Here is a 15,819-nt window from a genome sequence, read left to right as displayed (position 1 = left end):
CCCCTACCCCCCAACAGCTTCCTCCTTTTTCTCTGCAAAGTGAGGCTCCTCTTCCGTCTGCAGGACCTGCCCTGGGGCTGCCAGGTCGCAGGTCCTGAATTGCGACTCCTCGGCCCCCCCAAACGAGCTCGCTTTGCTGGTGACAGAACCGGTGCTTTAAGGCCAACAACAGTGTGGACTGAATGACATAGCTTCAAACACACAAAGTGAAACCGACAGGACAGGAAAGGGACAAAGCGAGCCGACAGAGCTCCCGGGACTGCAGTGGGAAGGGACAAGGAAATGACCAATGGGCATGAGAACCATGGAGCTGCCCACAGGCTCTACTGCCAGACACCAGGGCCCTGGCAGAACTGGACCTGCACGGACGCTAAGCTGCCCCCCCGCTGCACTGCCAGTAACTGCACTGGGTCAACACCAGGCCCCCGGGAGACAGACTCAGCAGCTTGCTTCTAAGGAACAGGGTATGCAAAAGAAACAAGTGTGACGTCTCGTGGAGGAACCTGGTGGTGACCTAGACCCACATCAGCGGCAACCAGTCACGCGACCTCGGGTCCACCTGCTACAGGCCAAAGAGAGCACAACCCTGCGGGACCTTCCCCAGAACCCACGACAAACTCCGACACAGAGACCTTCCGTAAGACACCTGCCCGGGAGGGACTCTCCAACTGTGTGCAGGTGGGAGGAACTGTCACAGGTGGGAGGAGGCAGAGGAAGGTGAGGCCAGGCAGCCAGGACCTTGGACTGGCCCAGGGCAGAGGGAAGATGGGCGGGGGCAGGGCCCCCGGCTCCACCAGCAGCCCTGCGCCTGTCGAGGTGGCGGACGGTGCAGACAGGACACCCAGGGCTGCCCCTGCAGCTCTGCTGGACATCAGACACTGCTGTAAAACAGAAACTTAAAGACCCCACAGAACCAACCAGAGAAACAGCTATCTCAAAACTTGGGGGTTACAGCCAGACCAGAGCTTAGACAAATGCACAGCTTAGATGCAAATATGAGAAAAAGAAAGCCTGAAAAACTGATGAAGCGTCCAACTTGAGAAGCTGAAAAAGAACTCTGAACAAACTGAGCAGAAGACTTGGAAGGAAGCGGGTAACAAGGAGGAGCACCCAACCACACAGAAGACAGACAGGCAGCAGAGAGCCAGCAGAGCCAGGCTCACTCTCCGGAAAGAGCGAAGCTAAACTGATAAATTCCCAGCAAGATCAATCAGGAAAAAAAGGATAAAGCACAGTCACCAGTGTCAGGGGTAAAAGGAGAGCGTCACTAAAACCCAGGAGACACACCCGAAGCACAGGAGAACGTTATGAGTGACTCTGAGACGGCCAAGCTGAATCTAAACCACCGAGGTAGACGGTAATTTGAAACGTGCATCTTGCCAAAACCGACAGGAAGAAACAGAAAATCTGAGCAGTCCCATTAAAATCCCATTAAAAATAGTCCCATTAAAGACACGAATCTGTAATTAAAATCTTCTCACAAAGAAAGCTCACAGCCCAGACGGCTTCACTAGTAAATCCTTCCACACATCTAAGGAAGAAACTGGTAAATCACACAGCCCTCACAGAGAACAGAGCGAGAGCAGTGCGCCCCTCATGACCCAAGCGGGTTTATTCCAGAAGCCCAAGGTGAGCTAACATTCACAAGACCACTCGGTGCAATCCATTACAGTAACAGAATGCACAGAAAAAATACATCATCACTTCAACAGACACGAAGAAGCACGTGACAAAACGCTCACATCCTTAGTGACGGAGAAACAGTGACCACTTTCTCAGTGAGGTCGAGGACCAGACAAGAACACCCACTCCCCCCTCCCATTCAACACCCGTGGAGAGGTGAGCCACACAGCAGAGATGGAAGAAAGCCCCACAAAGATGGGAAAGGAGGGAGGAATAAAGTCCCAGCCCAGACACACCCCTGCCAAGAACAAGAAAAGAACCTGCCAAGTACTAGACGTCATACGTGAATGGAACAGTTCTCCATGAACCCACCTGCAGGGTCAATGCGACTCCACCCCAACACGGGCAAGTTTCCGTTTGGGAACCAAGAGCTGATGCTAACACTTATACTCTGAAATACAAAGCAGCTGGAATAACCGAGACAATCTTGAAGAGCTAGAGAATTCACACCGCTGGGCTTTGTCAGCTGCCCAGAAATCAGACAGCGAAGACTGGCTCAGGAGTGTCTGCTGTCACCAGAGTCCGTCAGCCACTCACTGATGGCACATGGGCCAAGGCACCGTACTAGGAAGGATGGTCGTTCTGATACGCAGCGTAACAGCCCGCTACCCACGCGGGAAGACGCAAACCCCAACTCCCACCTCACACCGCGTACAAAAGCTGATTCGAGGCGGACGACAAGCCCAAGTGTAAAACACACAGCAACAGAGCTTCTAAGTGAAGACCCAGGAGCCCCCAGAGCCCCAGGCCTGGGGCAGGTGAGCACCTCCCGAGCCCCCAGACCCCTGGCCGTGAAGACTGGCACGCTGGGGCTCTGCCAAAACCGAGACGTTTCTGTTCATCCGAAGCCGACGTGAAGAAAGGGAGAAGGCAGCTGCCAGGGGTGGGGGTGGGGGGCGGCCAGAAGACTGAGGTCCAGTGAAGGGCTCGACTCTAAAATTCACGAAGAGCATCTCAAGATCGGCGAGTGAAAGAGAACTCAATTTAAAAAAACAACTTGTGCAGAAGACACAACCAGCAAGCACCTCACAGAGAGGGCCTCTCGACAGCCGAAAGGCACACGCAGGGGCGGCCAGCAGAGCCGCCGGGCACAGAAAGCAAGTCACGCCACCACGCGCACCATGCGCACCGGCCAGGGGGACCAGGGGGACCGGAGCGACGGAGCCCCAGGCTCGCACACGCTGGACCACGTGGGGCTGCGTCTCCAGGGGACGAGCACACTCCCCAGACGCCCTGGAGTCCCGCTCACAGGCGTCCCGAGAGGTGGCCCCCAGGGTGACGCATGTGGCCAAAAGCAAACAGCAACGCCCACGGGCAGGAGCAGCGGAAGTCCCCTGGGACACACTCACAAAGCGACACCCTGCACAGGCGGACCACCGCTGACACACACGCGGGATGCTCTCTGGGGCTGGCTGGCACTGGGGGCTTCTGGTACGAGAAGGGCATTCCACCTGGGTCTGAGGGCGGCCTCATCGTCCAAGTTACCCAAGCAGCTCGCGGAAGGTCGGTACATTCCACACAGTCCACCCGTGCCTACCGAGGAGAACAGACACCTGAAAAGAATGGGAGGAAAGTCTCCCAGGTGAACGGGCTGGTCAAGCCGGCGAAGAGCGCCCCAGCCTGGAGGCGTGTCAGAACTCCGGAGACGGAGGAAACTCCCAAAGACCCCCATTCCGGGGGGGGGGGGCAGCAGAACTGGGGGCCCTGCCGGGCAGGTGGGCACCATGGCCTGGCTCCCAGCCCCTCACAGGCTCGGGTCTGGGGGAGCTCCGCTCTGTAACCAGGACCAGAGTATGTTCCCAACAGAACAACAGAACCTAAGACCGACGAGCCTGGGAGGGACAGGCGAGCACACAAAACTTCGCGGGCAGGCGGGCGCCTGGGCCGCCAGCTCATTCCCTTCCCAACTCCCTCTCTTCTAGGCAAGGCACCACAACTTAACAAGAACAGTAACCCTGAAGTTCAGTTCACAGACTTCAACCACACCCAGCAGGCTTGGTCAGGATGGGCGGCAGGCAGTGAAGGCGCAGGAGTCTTCCTCTGCGGGGACAACAGACCAGCTTGGCCACTGGCAGGAGAGACAGCTGGGGATGACCAGCCACCAGGACCACTGGGACGCGGGGTGGACCTCCAAACCCCAGGGAGGAGAAGGCCCGGAGCCCGGACCGCAGTTCCATCAGCAATGTGAAAGGTATCCGAGAAGGTAAACACAGAACGGGGGTGAGAGCCAGGAGCAGCCCCAGCACGTCAGAAGCGCACCGGCCGTGAGGCAGGCCACACTCTGCGCTGGCTCTCCCCCAAAGCTGTGGGAAATGGCAGCGAGGAGGGCAAATCGGCCTAGACGCACCAGGGCACAGAGAAGAGCAGAGGAGGCCTCGGAAGACGGGGAGGCCAACGCCGTGCTGGCTCTCCACTGGGCAGGGAGGGGCCAGCCGTCAAAGCCGGCAGCCTCCCCCCGGCCCCACAGCCCCCACCCCCGGCAGGAGCGCCCGGGGAAGGTGTGCAGAGGAAGCAGAGGGTCCCTGACACCTGAGTGGACGCCATCTCTGCCTCAGAGCTCACTCACCCAGTCCCAAGGAGTCTGTGAACTCTGCTCTGATTTCGTACCTAAACCAAGGCGTATTCAATGGTTTCTGTTTGATTACACGGGCTATTTTCCTCGATTGCTAGTTCCAATTCTGCTGCTATGAATTCTGCATGAATGCTGCTCTTTACAGTTTATTTGCGTCTGACGGACAATCTACTCTAGGTTTTTGGAAATATGTACAGTCTGTTGGGAATAAAGTTCTTCATATACAGAAGACTTTAAAGTCAGACACAGAGGAAAAGAAAGACTATGAGACAGCAGCACCTAGAAGCAGGCGAGGCGAACAGGCCACCACTCTAGCAAGGGGGCCAGGCCACCAGCCAGGAATAATTCGTATCTGTGTGCAGGCAGTCTTCAAACAGGCAAAACAAAAACCCGGCAAAACCGTGGGCAGAAAGGGACAAACCCACCCCGTCCCGGAGACCGGACTACGCCCTCTCCGCGACCCCGTCCCGGAGACCGGACTACGCCCTCTCCGCGACCCCGTCCTGGAGACTGGAATATGCCCTCTCCGCGACAGACGGACCAGCAGAACCAGGATCAAGAGCACTGGAAGGAAATGTGACCCCAGTGACAGGCACAGAACACGCCACCGTCTGCAGAAAAATACTCACGTCCCTGAACTGACTGTAATGGCCTCAGGGCCAGCACCAAATCATTTCAAAAGACTGAAATCCTGCCAAATGCGATCTCTACACACGGAAGAATCGAGCTGAATATAAGGAAAGAAACAACTATGCTAATTACCTATGGGGGGGTCACAGGGAAAAGCTCAGGGGAAATTTTAAAACATATTTTGATGCGAGTCGTTACCAGAAACCCACCACCCGCCCTCATGGTGGCCAGCGACACAGATGCCGGCCCTGCTGGCCTGAGAGCTGCTGGCTGAGTCCGTGCGGGCCACCCCGTGCACAGCAGCAGCCCGGAGGGGCAGGCCCTTGACAGCCAGGAGAAGGTGACCAGTGTGCAGCTTAGGGCACTCAACCCCACACAGCCTGCCCTCCCAGCCCGCAGGTACAGAACTGGAGCACAGAGGCACACCTATAAATCAACAGAAAGATTCCACGTCCAGGGGTCAGAAGACTTCCTCTTGTTAAGATGACAACACTCCCCAAACCCATCTACAGACTCAACCCTCCCGGTCAGAATCCCAGCTGGCTGCTTTGCAGAAACTGACAAGCTCATGCAAAAATTCATACGGAAATACAAGCGGCTCAGAATAGTCAAAAAACAATGTTAAAATGAAAAGATTGAGAGGACCCACAGTTCCCAATTTCAAAATCTGCTTCAAAGCTGCCATCACCAAAACGGTGTGGTACCAGCAAAAGGCCAGACACAGACCAAGGGGGCAGAGGTGACAGTCCAGAGATAACCTCACACATGCGGCAAACCGACTTCCGATGGGGTCAGCAGTCTTCCGCAGACGGTGCTGGGAAAGCTGGATCTCCACATGTGGCAGAGCGAAGCTGGGCCCTCACCTCACGCCGTATGCAAAACCAACCCAAAGTGGACCAAAACATCAACCTAAGAGCTAAAACCCTTAAAACTCAGAAGAAAACATAAGCATAAATCTTTGTCACTTGGACTGAATGAGGCAATTTTTCTTAATTACGACACAAAAAGCACTGGCAACAAATGAGTAAACAGATAAACTGCACATCATCAAAATTAAACTCTTGTGCTTCAAAGGACACCATTAAGAAATGAAAACCACCACCCACAGAATGGGCGACAATTTTCCATAAATCACATCACTGATAAGAGACTTGTATCTAAAATATATAAAGAACTTTCATAATTCAATAAGAAAACAAATAACCCAATTGAAAACAGGCCAAGATCTGAGCTGACGTTTCTCCAACATGCTGGGGACTGGTACTGTTCTAAAATACAGTGAAAACAGCACTTCATGTCAAATGCGATAAACGTGTCATTTTTGTACGAATTCGACGGAGACTAACAACACACAGGGTGTGCCCAGCAGGGAGCCTGGCAGAGTCTGTGCAGGAGGCCCGGGGGGGCCTGATGACCGGGGAGGGGCTCCACAGACAGCTCCTCCCAGAAGTGGGGCCTGCAGTGGGCCTGGAGGGTGACAGGAGGTGGTCACTGCAGGGTTGTCGTTCATGCCACAGACCCCCACCCCAGAGCCCGACCCTCCCGGCGGCACCCAAGGTGGAAATACCGTTCTGCAGGGTCTGTGCTCGGGACTCCTTCCCCAGGTTCACATGGAAGCCGCCGCCCAGGGTCGGGGCTTTGCCAGCACCTAGGAACACAAAGCCAACAGATCAGCCAAAACCTAGCAGGGACCCACATGGACAGCCCTTCTGCTGCCTCCAGCGCTTCTGGAGCAGGAACACACGGGGTCAGCACTTGGAGCAGGAGGCAGCAGCAAGCCCCCCAGACCCTGCCGTTCACACCTCCGTCGGGGAGGTCAGGGTGCAGGGCCTGCTGGGGGACCAGGACACGTCTGAGGATGAAATGGAAACTCAGAAGTGATGGGGGTCTGGGGAAGCAGGTCTTCGAGGTCTGAACACAGGCCTGGAGGACAGCACGTGGCCCACCTTGTGGGGCTGGCAGGGACCTCTGAATCATGTGTGGCCACCACCAGCACAGACAGCAGAGGACAAGTTGGCCTCTAGCTTATCAAATCCCAAACCAATGCTAACAAGGTTCTTTAAAGATCTCACATTTTGACCTGTGTCCAGCGCTGCCCAACTTCTATTTCAAAAAAAAATCACCATATTGTTTTAACTGAAACGGGCATGTGCTTTCAGTGTATTTTAGTAAACAATTACAAGAATATTGCAGTAGAAAAAGGAGCATGAAATGGTATAAACCCCTGAAGCCCCACCTTCCAAGAACAAGGACCCTGGGTGGCCTTCCTCCTAGCCACCTCTCCCTGCTAGGACATGGGGGGACCACAGGGGGCCACAAAAAGAGGCTGCAGAGGAAGAGCGGAGACGCGTTCCAGTTGAGTGATGAACACTCTCTTGCTCCGTGACCCGCTCCAGTCCAGCTTCTGTCCCCAGCATGAAGCAAAGCCTCAAGAGGTCACGCCCCTCCCCGCCCTCCCACGGCCACATGCCACCTCTGCCGCCCACCCCCACTCTCCCCTGCACGCTCCGGCCGTGTCCCCCTGCACTTCCCAGGCCTCTGTCTCCTGCTGCTGTGCTCCCCCGCCTCTCCCAACGCCCCAGTCACCCTTCCTGGGGCGCTGTCTCCAACCCTCGCTTCCCAGGGCACACTCACGCACACACACACCAGCCCCAGGCTCTCAGAGCTCCTTGCATGTGGCCTCAGTTCATCACGTGCCAGGGAAGCGGGGACTAGGTCTGACGAGGAAGGTGCCTCACTGGGTGCAACAGCTCGGGGGGCGGGAGGGGCCAGAGGTCAAGCCCGCCTGCCAGACTGACACAGACTCTTCCATCCGACAGACAGCGCCCACTGGGGTCTGGTTATGACCGAAAGCACCTGGGAAGCAGTGGCCATAGCACGACAAGTCTCGGGCGGCCAGTGCCCCCAGGCTGGGGTCTCCTGAAGCAGGAGAGAAGCCGGAGGCCACCTCTGGCCACACCACCGAGCACACCGTCCAGTTCTCCATCTGCCCGCCCTTCTCGCCATCCCTCTGCTGCTGAAAACATCTGGTGTTTCCTACGAGCAGAGCCTGTAACACCATACAACCAGCTGGAACTAAGAAGCAAACATGCAGGTGGTCGGGCCAAGACCGCCCCCTGGTGGACAGCGGGGAAGCCCCGCGTTCCACCCGGAGGCAGAAGCCGAGGTGCAGGGCCTGACCCCAGCGGCTAGGGCTGTGCCACGTGCTCACCCAGCGCTGGGGACAAAGCCAGCGGCACCAAGGCCCCAGACCAGAAACAAAAAGGCCAAGGGGCTCCGCCCTCAGTGCTCTCGGCCAGGTGGTCAGCAGGTGCCTCAGCGCAGGTGAGCAACGCTTCACTAAGTCTGTGTGCGTTTTATTCTGAGTCGGGGCTCTGTGGCTGCTGTGAAGCTCCTTCTGGGAGGAGCACCCCAAGGCCCAGCCCGCGCTCGCACAGGGTGTGCCTCCCCTAACACACCTGAAGTGCACGGACAAGCGCTCACAGGGTGCTGGCACCGGGGACGCGGCCGGCGGGCCAGCCGGTGAGCAAACAGCTACATGGTGGCAGGAGCTGAAACTTCTCTCAACCAGATGCAGCTACAAGAGCCTGTTTCGTTACGATTAAAATTCCAACTGGGAAAACCGTGCAGCATGACGCCCAGCAGGTGAAAAAAGCAGCGAATGACATCTTACAAGTAAGTCCTCTCACCCAAGGGCCCCGGGACAGAATTCAGCCATCTCCTGAGAGCAGGCACCTTTGGCCAGGAACTCAGTGGGGCTCTGAGGGGCCGCAGGCCAGAAGCAGATGGGAGACCTCCCACACCCCGGGACCAGCGCTTGGCAGGGACACCAGGCCTTCACGTGCTCACACCCCGACAACACCAGGCGGGCGGGCAGCAACCCCTCAACGTGTTACGCTCAGGAAGCGTCCCATCACCCCAGACTGCCCAGACACCAGCACTCAACAGACTCCTTGTTCAAAGTCTGCAGAGACTGAAAGTTGTGATGTAGAAACCAAGGGAAGAGCTCCCCAAGGGGCGGGAGGGGCCTGCGGAGCAGGCTGCCTGATGCAGCAGCTCCCTCTGCCTCTGGGCCGCCTCTGGGGCAGCCACAGCACGGCTCCGGGGAGGGGCCCACAGGAGGCTCAGGGAGACCCAGGGGAGACCCGCTGTCCTCAGACCCTCGGCACCGACACCGGGCACAGGAAGCCCAGCTCTGCCCTGAGGTCCTCCACACTTGGGGGCCCCCCTCCCACAGAGCAGCAGATGCCCAGCTGCTCCACTGCCCTTCTCACCCCTCCCTTCTATCCGCCCGTGCCCCCCGCCCCACCAGCTGGGGCATGTCTTTTGGTGGACACCAGAAGACACCGCCCAGATGTCCCCAGCACCACCCCTGCCACCACCACTCTGCAAGGTGCCACCCACACGTCCAGGCCATGGTCCTGGACTCAAACACCTACCAGGAGCTAGGTGGGGCTGCTGCTTAGTCAGAAGCCCGGACCGGAGCTCAAAGGTGGCAGGGCCTCTGGCCAGAGGCCCTGATGTCCAACTGACACGTTCCCAAGTAAACTGCAAAGCTAACCATCCCCACTCATTCTCAGAGAATAAGCAGGAACACTCAGGAAAGACCATGGCCTTGCATCCAGAAAAGGGCGCCCCAGAAAGCTCAGCTTCCAGGATGAGGCTGGACTAAAGGCAGAGCTGGGAGGGCGAGCTGGGAGGGCCAGCTGGGCACGCACTCTGGTGCCAGGGAGACTGGGGGTCACCAGAGCCGAGAGCCTGGCGCGACTGCAGCTTGGTGGGGAAGGAAGGCCGGGCGCCTGGGAGAGCCCTACTGGGGGTTGGGGGGCTGCCAGAGGCAGGTGATGACCCCTTCACCCCTTCTGTCCAGGTGCTGCCTCCCGGGGCCCCTAGAGGCTAAGCATCCACGAGCCCTGCGGTGAGTCCCTGCACGCCCACCTGGGAGTGAGCCCCTCGGACAGAGCCAGCGCGGGCTGGAGAGGTCCTCCTGCCACCTTTACATCACACCACCAGTGGCACCAGCGCTCAGCCTGTGCTCGCAGGCTGCGGGGATGACTTCACTGCACAGTGGGGAGCACGTCTCACGTCCAGGCCCCCAGAGGCGTCCAGCTTCCGCGTCCGCGGTGAGGGCAGGCTGTCATCAGCTCGAGGGATGCACTCAGCACAGCACCTCCCACGAAAGCCCCGTGTCAGCTGCTGCGGTCACCCCGTCCGCGGCCTCTCCTCCCAACAGGCGTCAGGCAAGGACCTGGGTGACTGGAGGGGGCAGTCTGGCAACGTGTGACAAACCTGCAAACACGGTGCCACGGAGATGCCGCCAAGGCAACTTGCTCAGGAAGAGCACAGAGGCGTGCCGTGCAGAGAACAGGAGAAAAAAGCAGGGAGACCCCAAACCGGTTCTTTGAAAAGAGCAATACAACTGATCAATTTCTAGCAAGAGAGACAAAGGAAAAAAGAGAGAAGACACGAAACACCGACATCTGAAAGGACAACAGGCACCACCACAGGCCCTGCAGACGCCACGAGACCAAGGGAAGAGCACCGCCAGCTCCGTGTGCACAACGCGACAGCTCAGACCAAATTCACCGAACCCTTAGAACCAGATGCGCCCAAGATGAAAGACATCACCTAAAACACAAGCAAAGCCTGTGACTCTTAAAGGAGCTGAATCTGCACCTAAAACCTTTCTGGAAAAACAAAACCTCCAGGCCCAGGCAGCTACACTGGTGAATTCCACCGAATTCCACCGGGCAGTCGAGGAAGAAATAACACCAATTCCACACACTCCCTTCAAGAAAACAGAAAAGAATGGAACATTCCCCAGCTCCTTCCATGAGGCGCACTACCTCGCTTTCTAAACTGGACGAGACACTGCAAGAAACCGGCACACTGACATTCCATGGGGACATACGCCTAAGAGCCCTGGACAAAACAGCAACAAACCTAATCCAGCAACACACACACAGAGTTACACCCCACGATCGAGTGGGTGTACCCCAGGAACACAAAGCAGGCTAAGCATTCAAACACCAGCCACACTGACAGACTAAAGAAGAGAAACACAGTTGTATCAGCTGACGCAGAAAAAGCCTGAGACAAACGCCAACATCCACTCGCGGTAAAACCTCTCAGCAAACCTGGAGGAGACAGAACTTCCCCGGCTGCGCGGAAGGACAGGCCCAGAAGCCCACAGCCAACCTTGCACAGAGCAGGAAGAAAGCGAGCGCTTTCCTCTGAGGCTGGGGACAAGGCGGGCGTCTGCTCAAAGGCAAGAAAGGAAAGAGCCCCTACTTGTAAACATGATTGTCTACACAGAGAGTCCCAAAGAACCCATTTAAAAAACTCCTAGAACTAGTAAGTTTAGCAAGTTCCAGGAAACAGACCAACGGAAGAACTCAACCACATGTCTATATTCTGGTAATGACCAACTGAAAACTAGATTTTTGAAAAATACCATTTACAACAGCTCTGCCTGGATCTGAGGTAACCGTCTAACGTACGCACAGGAGGGAGCTGTGTGCTGAAAACCACGAATGTGAGGAGACGTCCAAGGAGATCTAGCGACTGAAGAGACGTGCCTGCTCACGGGCTGAGGGGTGTGGCCCAGTGCAGACACCAGACCAGGATTTAATGCAACTCCATTTGAAGGCCCAGCAGGATGTTTTGTGAATATGCACAAACTTATTTTAAAATTGGACAAAAAGGGAAAGGAACTACAATAACTAAAACAGTTCTGAAAGGGGAGTGCAAAGGTGGAAGACCTCACAGCACCTGATTTCAAGACTTACTAGAAATGCACGGAGACGAGGCAGTGTGCCATAGACAAAAAGAAGCCAGCACCCTCTTCAACACAGCGGAACAGGGGGCCCAGAAACAGGACCACGCAAACGTGGCCCAGTGACGTTTGCCAAAGGGGCAAAGGAAATTCGAGAGAGGACAGTCTTTCAACAAATGGTGCAGAAACACCTGGGCCCCATAGGCACACACCACACACAAAACTTGACCCACATGGTCGAGGATCGAAATGTAAAACACACAAAAACAAAACTTTCAGAGAAGAACATGGTGCCTTGGGCTCTGGAGATTTCTTAGAAGGACACAAAAAGTACAATCTAGGAAAGAAAAAAAAAATCAACAAAGTGGACTGCATCAAACCTTAAAACTTTTCATCAAAAGTTTGACCTTCTGCTCTGCTTGTAACTAGAATATTTAAAGAATGTCCAAAACTCAACAATAAGAAAACAGACAACTTCAATAAAAAACAAGCAAAAAAACTACCTGAGCAGACCTTTCAGCAAAGGGGGTTAAGGGACGGCAAGCAGGCACGTTAGAGGTGCCTCACGCCGCTACGCTTTGGGGAAACTCAGCACCGCGGAGATGAGGCACTGCAGCACACATTAGAGCAGCTAAAACAGAAGAACGCCGACAACACCAAGCTGTGGCGAAGATGTGGAGCCGGTCTGAGGATGCAGAACCGCCGGCCAAGCCAACGGTCAGTCTGGCGGTCTGTTACCAAGTGACACGCACAGCTCCCTTCCTCTCTTGGAGAAATGAAAACTCGCGTCCAGGTCAGAAGCCATCCACCGTGGTCCCAGCAGCTCTATTCACAATATCCCCAAACTGGCGACAGACCAAAGTGTCCTTCAGTAAGTCGTGATCCATGCACATGAAGGAGCAAGCCTGGGCCACGAAGAGGTCCAAGCACTGGCCCTCGCAGCAGCCTAGGCGGACCTCAAAGGCAGCAGGCTGAGGGACAGATGGCCCAGCCGAAGGTGGCCACTTCCTGGGCAGCCCTGAACTCTGGACTGCAGGGGGGTGGGGGCAAGAGCTCCCCTGAACACCAGACTGCAGGGTGGGGCGAGGGCTCCCCTGAACATCGGACTGCGGGGGGGGCGAGGACTTCCCTGAACACCGGACTGCGGGGGGGGGAGCGAGGACTCCCCTGAACACCGGACTGCGGGGGCGGAGGGCGAGGACTCCCCTGAACACCGGACTGCGGGGGGGGGGGGAGCGAGGACTCCCCTGAACACCGGACTGCGGGGGCGGAGGGCGAGGACTCCCCTGAACACCGGACTGCGGGGGGGGGGAGCGAGGACTCCCCTGAACACCGGACTGCGGGGGCGGGGGGCGAGGACTCCCCTGAACACCGGACTGCGGGGGCGGGGGGCGAGGACTCCCCTGAACACCGGACTGTGGGGAGCGGGGTTGCCGGCTGCCAGGCGGGGTCGGGCAGAGCCCCACAGCGAGGAGCTGGCTCTGGACTTTCCTTTACGCTCCCTGTCGCGTCACTTGAGTCCCACTGTGCTGAAAGGAGGGAAGCGACCAACACGACCGAGGGGCGGCTGGCCGCACCCTGCTCCCCGCCCGGTGAACCCCGCTACCAGGACCACAGGCAGGCGCCCCGAGCCGCAGGCCCCCGCCCGCCGGAACCCACCGTCCAGCGACACGAACTGGCCCACGGCCGACGAGCCGCCGCCGCTGTTCTCCACGAACTGCACCTCGGACACGATGATGTTGTCCTCGAGCACCGAGCCGCAGCCGGTGCACACGGCGTCGCCGCGCGCCGCGTCTAGCTCGATGTCCGTGCCGCCGCAGCCGCGGCACACGCGGCCCGTCATGCTGGCGGCTCCGCGCCCGCCCCGCGCGGCCTCCACTCGGGTCGCCCGCCGGGCCCGCCGCACCGCGTCCGGGCCGCCCGACTCTCGCGAGGCCTCGGCCTCCGCCGCCGCCGCGCCCGCCGATTCGCAGCGGCAGATTCGCCACGCGCACCGGGACCGCGCCGCCCGCAACGGCCGCGCCCGCGGGACGGGCACGGGCTCCGGGGCCGAGGCGCGGACGCGAGGACTCGAACGGCGACCTCCGGGCTCGGACGGAGACACCGGACCTGGGACTAGGAGCCTACAGGCCTCACGGCGGCGAGCCAGCGGCTGGAGGAGGGCGGGCAGGTCTGCGGGCGGGCCGGGGGCGGGCCCGCCGACGTGGGCGGGGCCTGATAGCCTGGAGGGCGGGGCAGGCCTGAGGCGTCGTGGAGGGAGTCGGGTGGTGGGCGGGACTTCAGGGGGCTGTGGGCGGGGCCTGGGGCCCTTCCGGGCGGAGCCGGGTGTGCGCGGAAGCAAGCCGAGAGGTCTGAGCAGCACAGCCCCCGGACTGGGCGGTGCGTTCTTGGGGGAGACCCCGGCCCGGGGGCTCCCGCCTCTCCCTCTGCGCTTGCAGGCGCGCTCCGCTGCTCTTCCTGGTTCCTGGGCCTCCGTCAGACGGTGCTCGTCCGACCCCATGCAAGCCCCGCTCCCAGTTGTGTAGCACCCCCAACACAGTTACTTGTGTCACCTGGGGCTACCCGTGACGGTCACGTTTCTGTGTTCCAGCCACCCCACCCACGCGCGCCTTCAATCATCTTCAGATGCCGTTCGCAGTTGCCCAAATACCCGTAACTCCCTGGGAATGAGCGGAAAAGAAAATGTGCGAGACTACAGTTTTTAAAAACTCTGAACCTTGAATGTAGGACGTAAAGGGAGCTCAGACGAAGTCAGAAAACGTCCCATTCCCGCTTGAAAGCTAAGTTGTAAATACTTAAGCTCTTCACGAGTCAGTCTATAAAGTCTACTTTATACCAACCAAAATGTCAACAGGATTTTCAGATAACTTGACTAGCTGATCCTAAAGTCGTCTGGAAGAGATAAGTCAAGGATGGTCAAGAAAATTCTAAAAGAAAGGAAACTCAAGGAGAGGAAAATTGCCCTTCTGTAGACAGACCCAACTATACACAGAAAGATGACGGCCTCAAGTCATCTGAGGAAAAGACAGACTCTTCAATGGTGTTGGGATTTCCATTTAGAGGAGGAAAAGGGTAAACTGAATCCCAGCCTCAAGCAGCTCTATAAATACGTTCCAAGTAGCGCTACATGCTGAAAGTAGGAACAAAGCTGAAAGACTCCTGGAATTGTCACTGGACCGAGCTCTGGTCCTCTCGCCCACGGGCAGTAATGCCAACCAACTGACCCCGGGTTGCGGTGAAGGGAAGTGCAGGGTTTATTGCAGGTGCCAAGCAAGGAGTCCGGACAGCTAGTGCTTAAAAGGCCTGAACTCCCTGAGGGCTTTCAGGGAAAGGACTTTAAAGACAGGGTGAGGGAGGGGGTCCATGGGTGCATGATCAGCTCGTGGACATTCTTCTGATTGGCTGGTGGAGAGGTCATCGGGAGTCACCATCATCAACCTCCCGGTTCCAGCCCATCTGGGGTCTCCGCGCTTGTGGGCAGCAGGCACTTAGCTGCTTCCACCTGGTGGGGGTTTCAGTACCTGCAAAACGGCTCCAAGGACGAGGCTCCAAATGTGGTCTGTAGCCCTGGAGGGGGCGCTAGAGGTCGTTGGCTTTATTTAATGATGATCATGATTAAACTATGATTATTTTGTCTTGCGTGAGTGTTTTCCTTTCTTTCTGCGTTTTCTCACTTCTCTGATCAAAGGTACTCTTTGGAACTTGGGGAGCCTAGGAGACTAAGTTTTCCTACAGAAAACTACAAGAGGCAGGCAGAGGACATGGCTGGGGAGGGGGGGTGTCTGTTCCCAGAAGGCCCATAGGGTCCTGCTGGGTTACAGAATCAGGTACAAGAGGTATTGAAAATCTCTGGTGGGTCTCTGTTGTGACCAGGAGGGTGGCCGGCACCCGAGCCCCGTCCTCAGTGTGCAGCCTCCATCCTCACCACTGCCTCACCTGCCAGGGCCAGGTGGCTGCCCACACGCCAGCTAAGCTAGGAGACAGGCATGGATGTGACAACCTGCAAGGCCACCCGAGAAGCCAAGTCCAGAACAACGTCCGTGCTTTGAAAGTCCTAGACGAGTGGCTTTTCTTTTAATTTGTTAATAAAAATACCTAAAGCATACCTAAAAGCAGAGAGAAAACAGGAAGAGACTGAGCAGCAAATCGTTCAGCCACC

The 15,819-nt window shown here is 57.3% G+C and overlaps 1 protein-coding gene and 1 long non-coding RNA gene across 4 annotated transcripts in view; one reads left to right on the top strand and one right to left on the bottom strand.

Moving 5' to 3' along the window:
- The window catches only part of BRF1 (BRF1 general transcription factor IIIB subunit), a 49,407-nt gene extending 35,603 nt beyond the window's left edge, over positions 1 to 13,804 (bottom strand). The window contains exons 1-2 of one of the 3 annotated variants that reach the window (XM_074364855.1): positions 13,320 to 13,804; positions 6,453 to 6,533 (exon numbers count right to left, since the gene is read on the bottom strand). In XM_074364855.1, the coding sequence (XP_074220956.1) occupies positions 6,453 to 6,533; positions 13,320 to 13,503 (265 nt within the window). In that variant the 5' untranslated portion in view covers positions 13,504 to 13,804. The remainder of the gene's footprint in view (positions 1 to 6,452; positions 6,534 to 13,319) is intronic. The other 2 variants (XM_074364854.1, XM_074364856.1) reach the window with 2 other exon arrangements.
- Positions 13,723 to 15,299, top strand: LOC141577860 (uncharacterized). The gene is made up of 2 exons (XR_012507304.1): positions 13,723 to 13,830; positions 14,251 to 15,299. It is a non-coding gene; the product is annotated as an uncharacterized LOC141577860 (long non-coding RNA).
- Positions 15,300 to 15,819: the final 520 nt, after the last annotated feature.

This window comes from Camelus bactrianus, chromosome 6 (assembly GCF_048773025.1).
Source record: "Camelus bactrianus isolate YW-2024 breed Bactrian camel chromosome 6, ASM4877302v1, whole genome shotgun sequence".
In the NCBI taxonomy this organism is placed as follows: domain Eukaryota; kingdom Metazoa; phylum Chordata; class Mammalia; order Artiodactyla; family Camelidae; genus Camelus; species Camelus bactrianus.
Note: the sequence above shows the minus strand (reverse complement) of the source record. Positions and strands in the feature narration are given on the sequence as shown.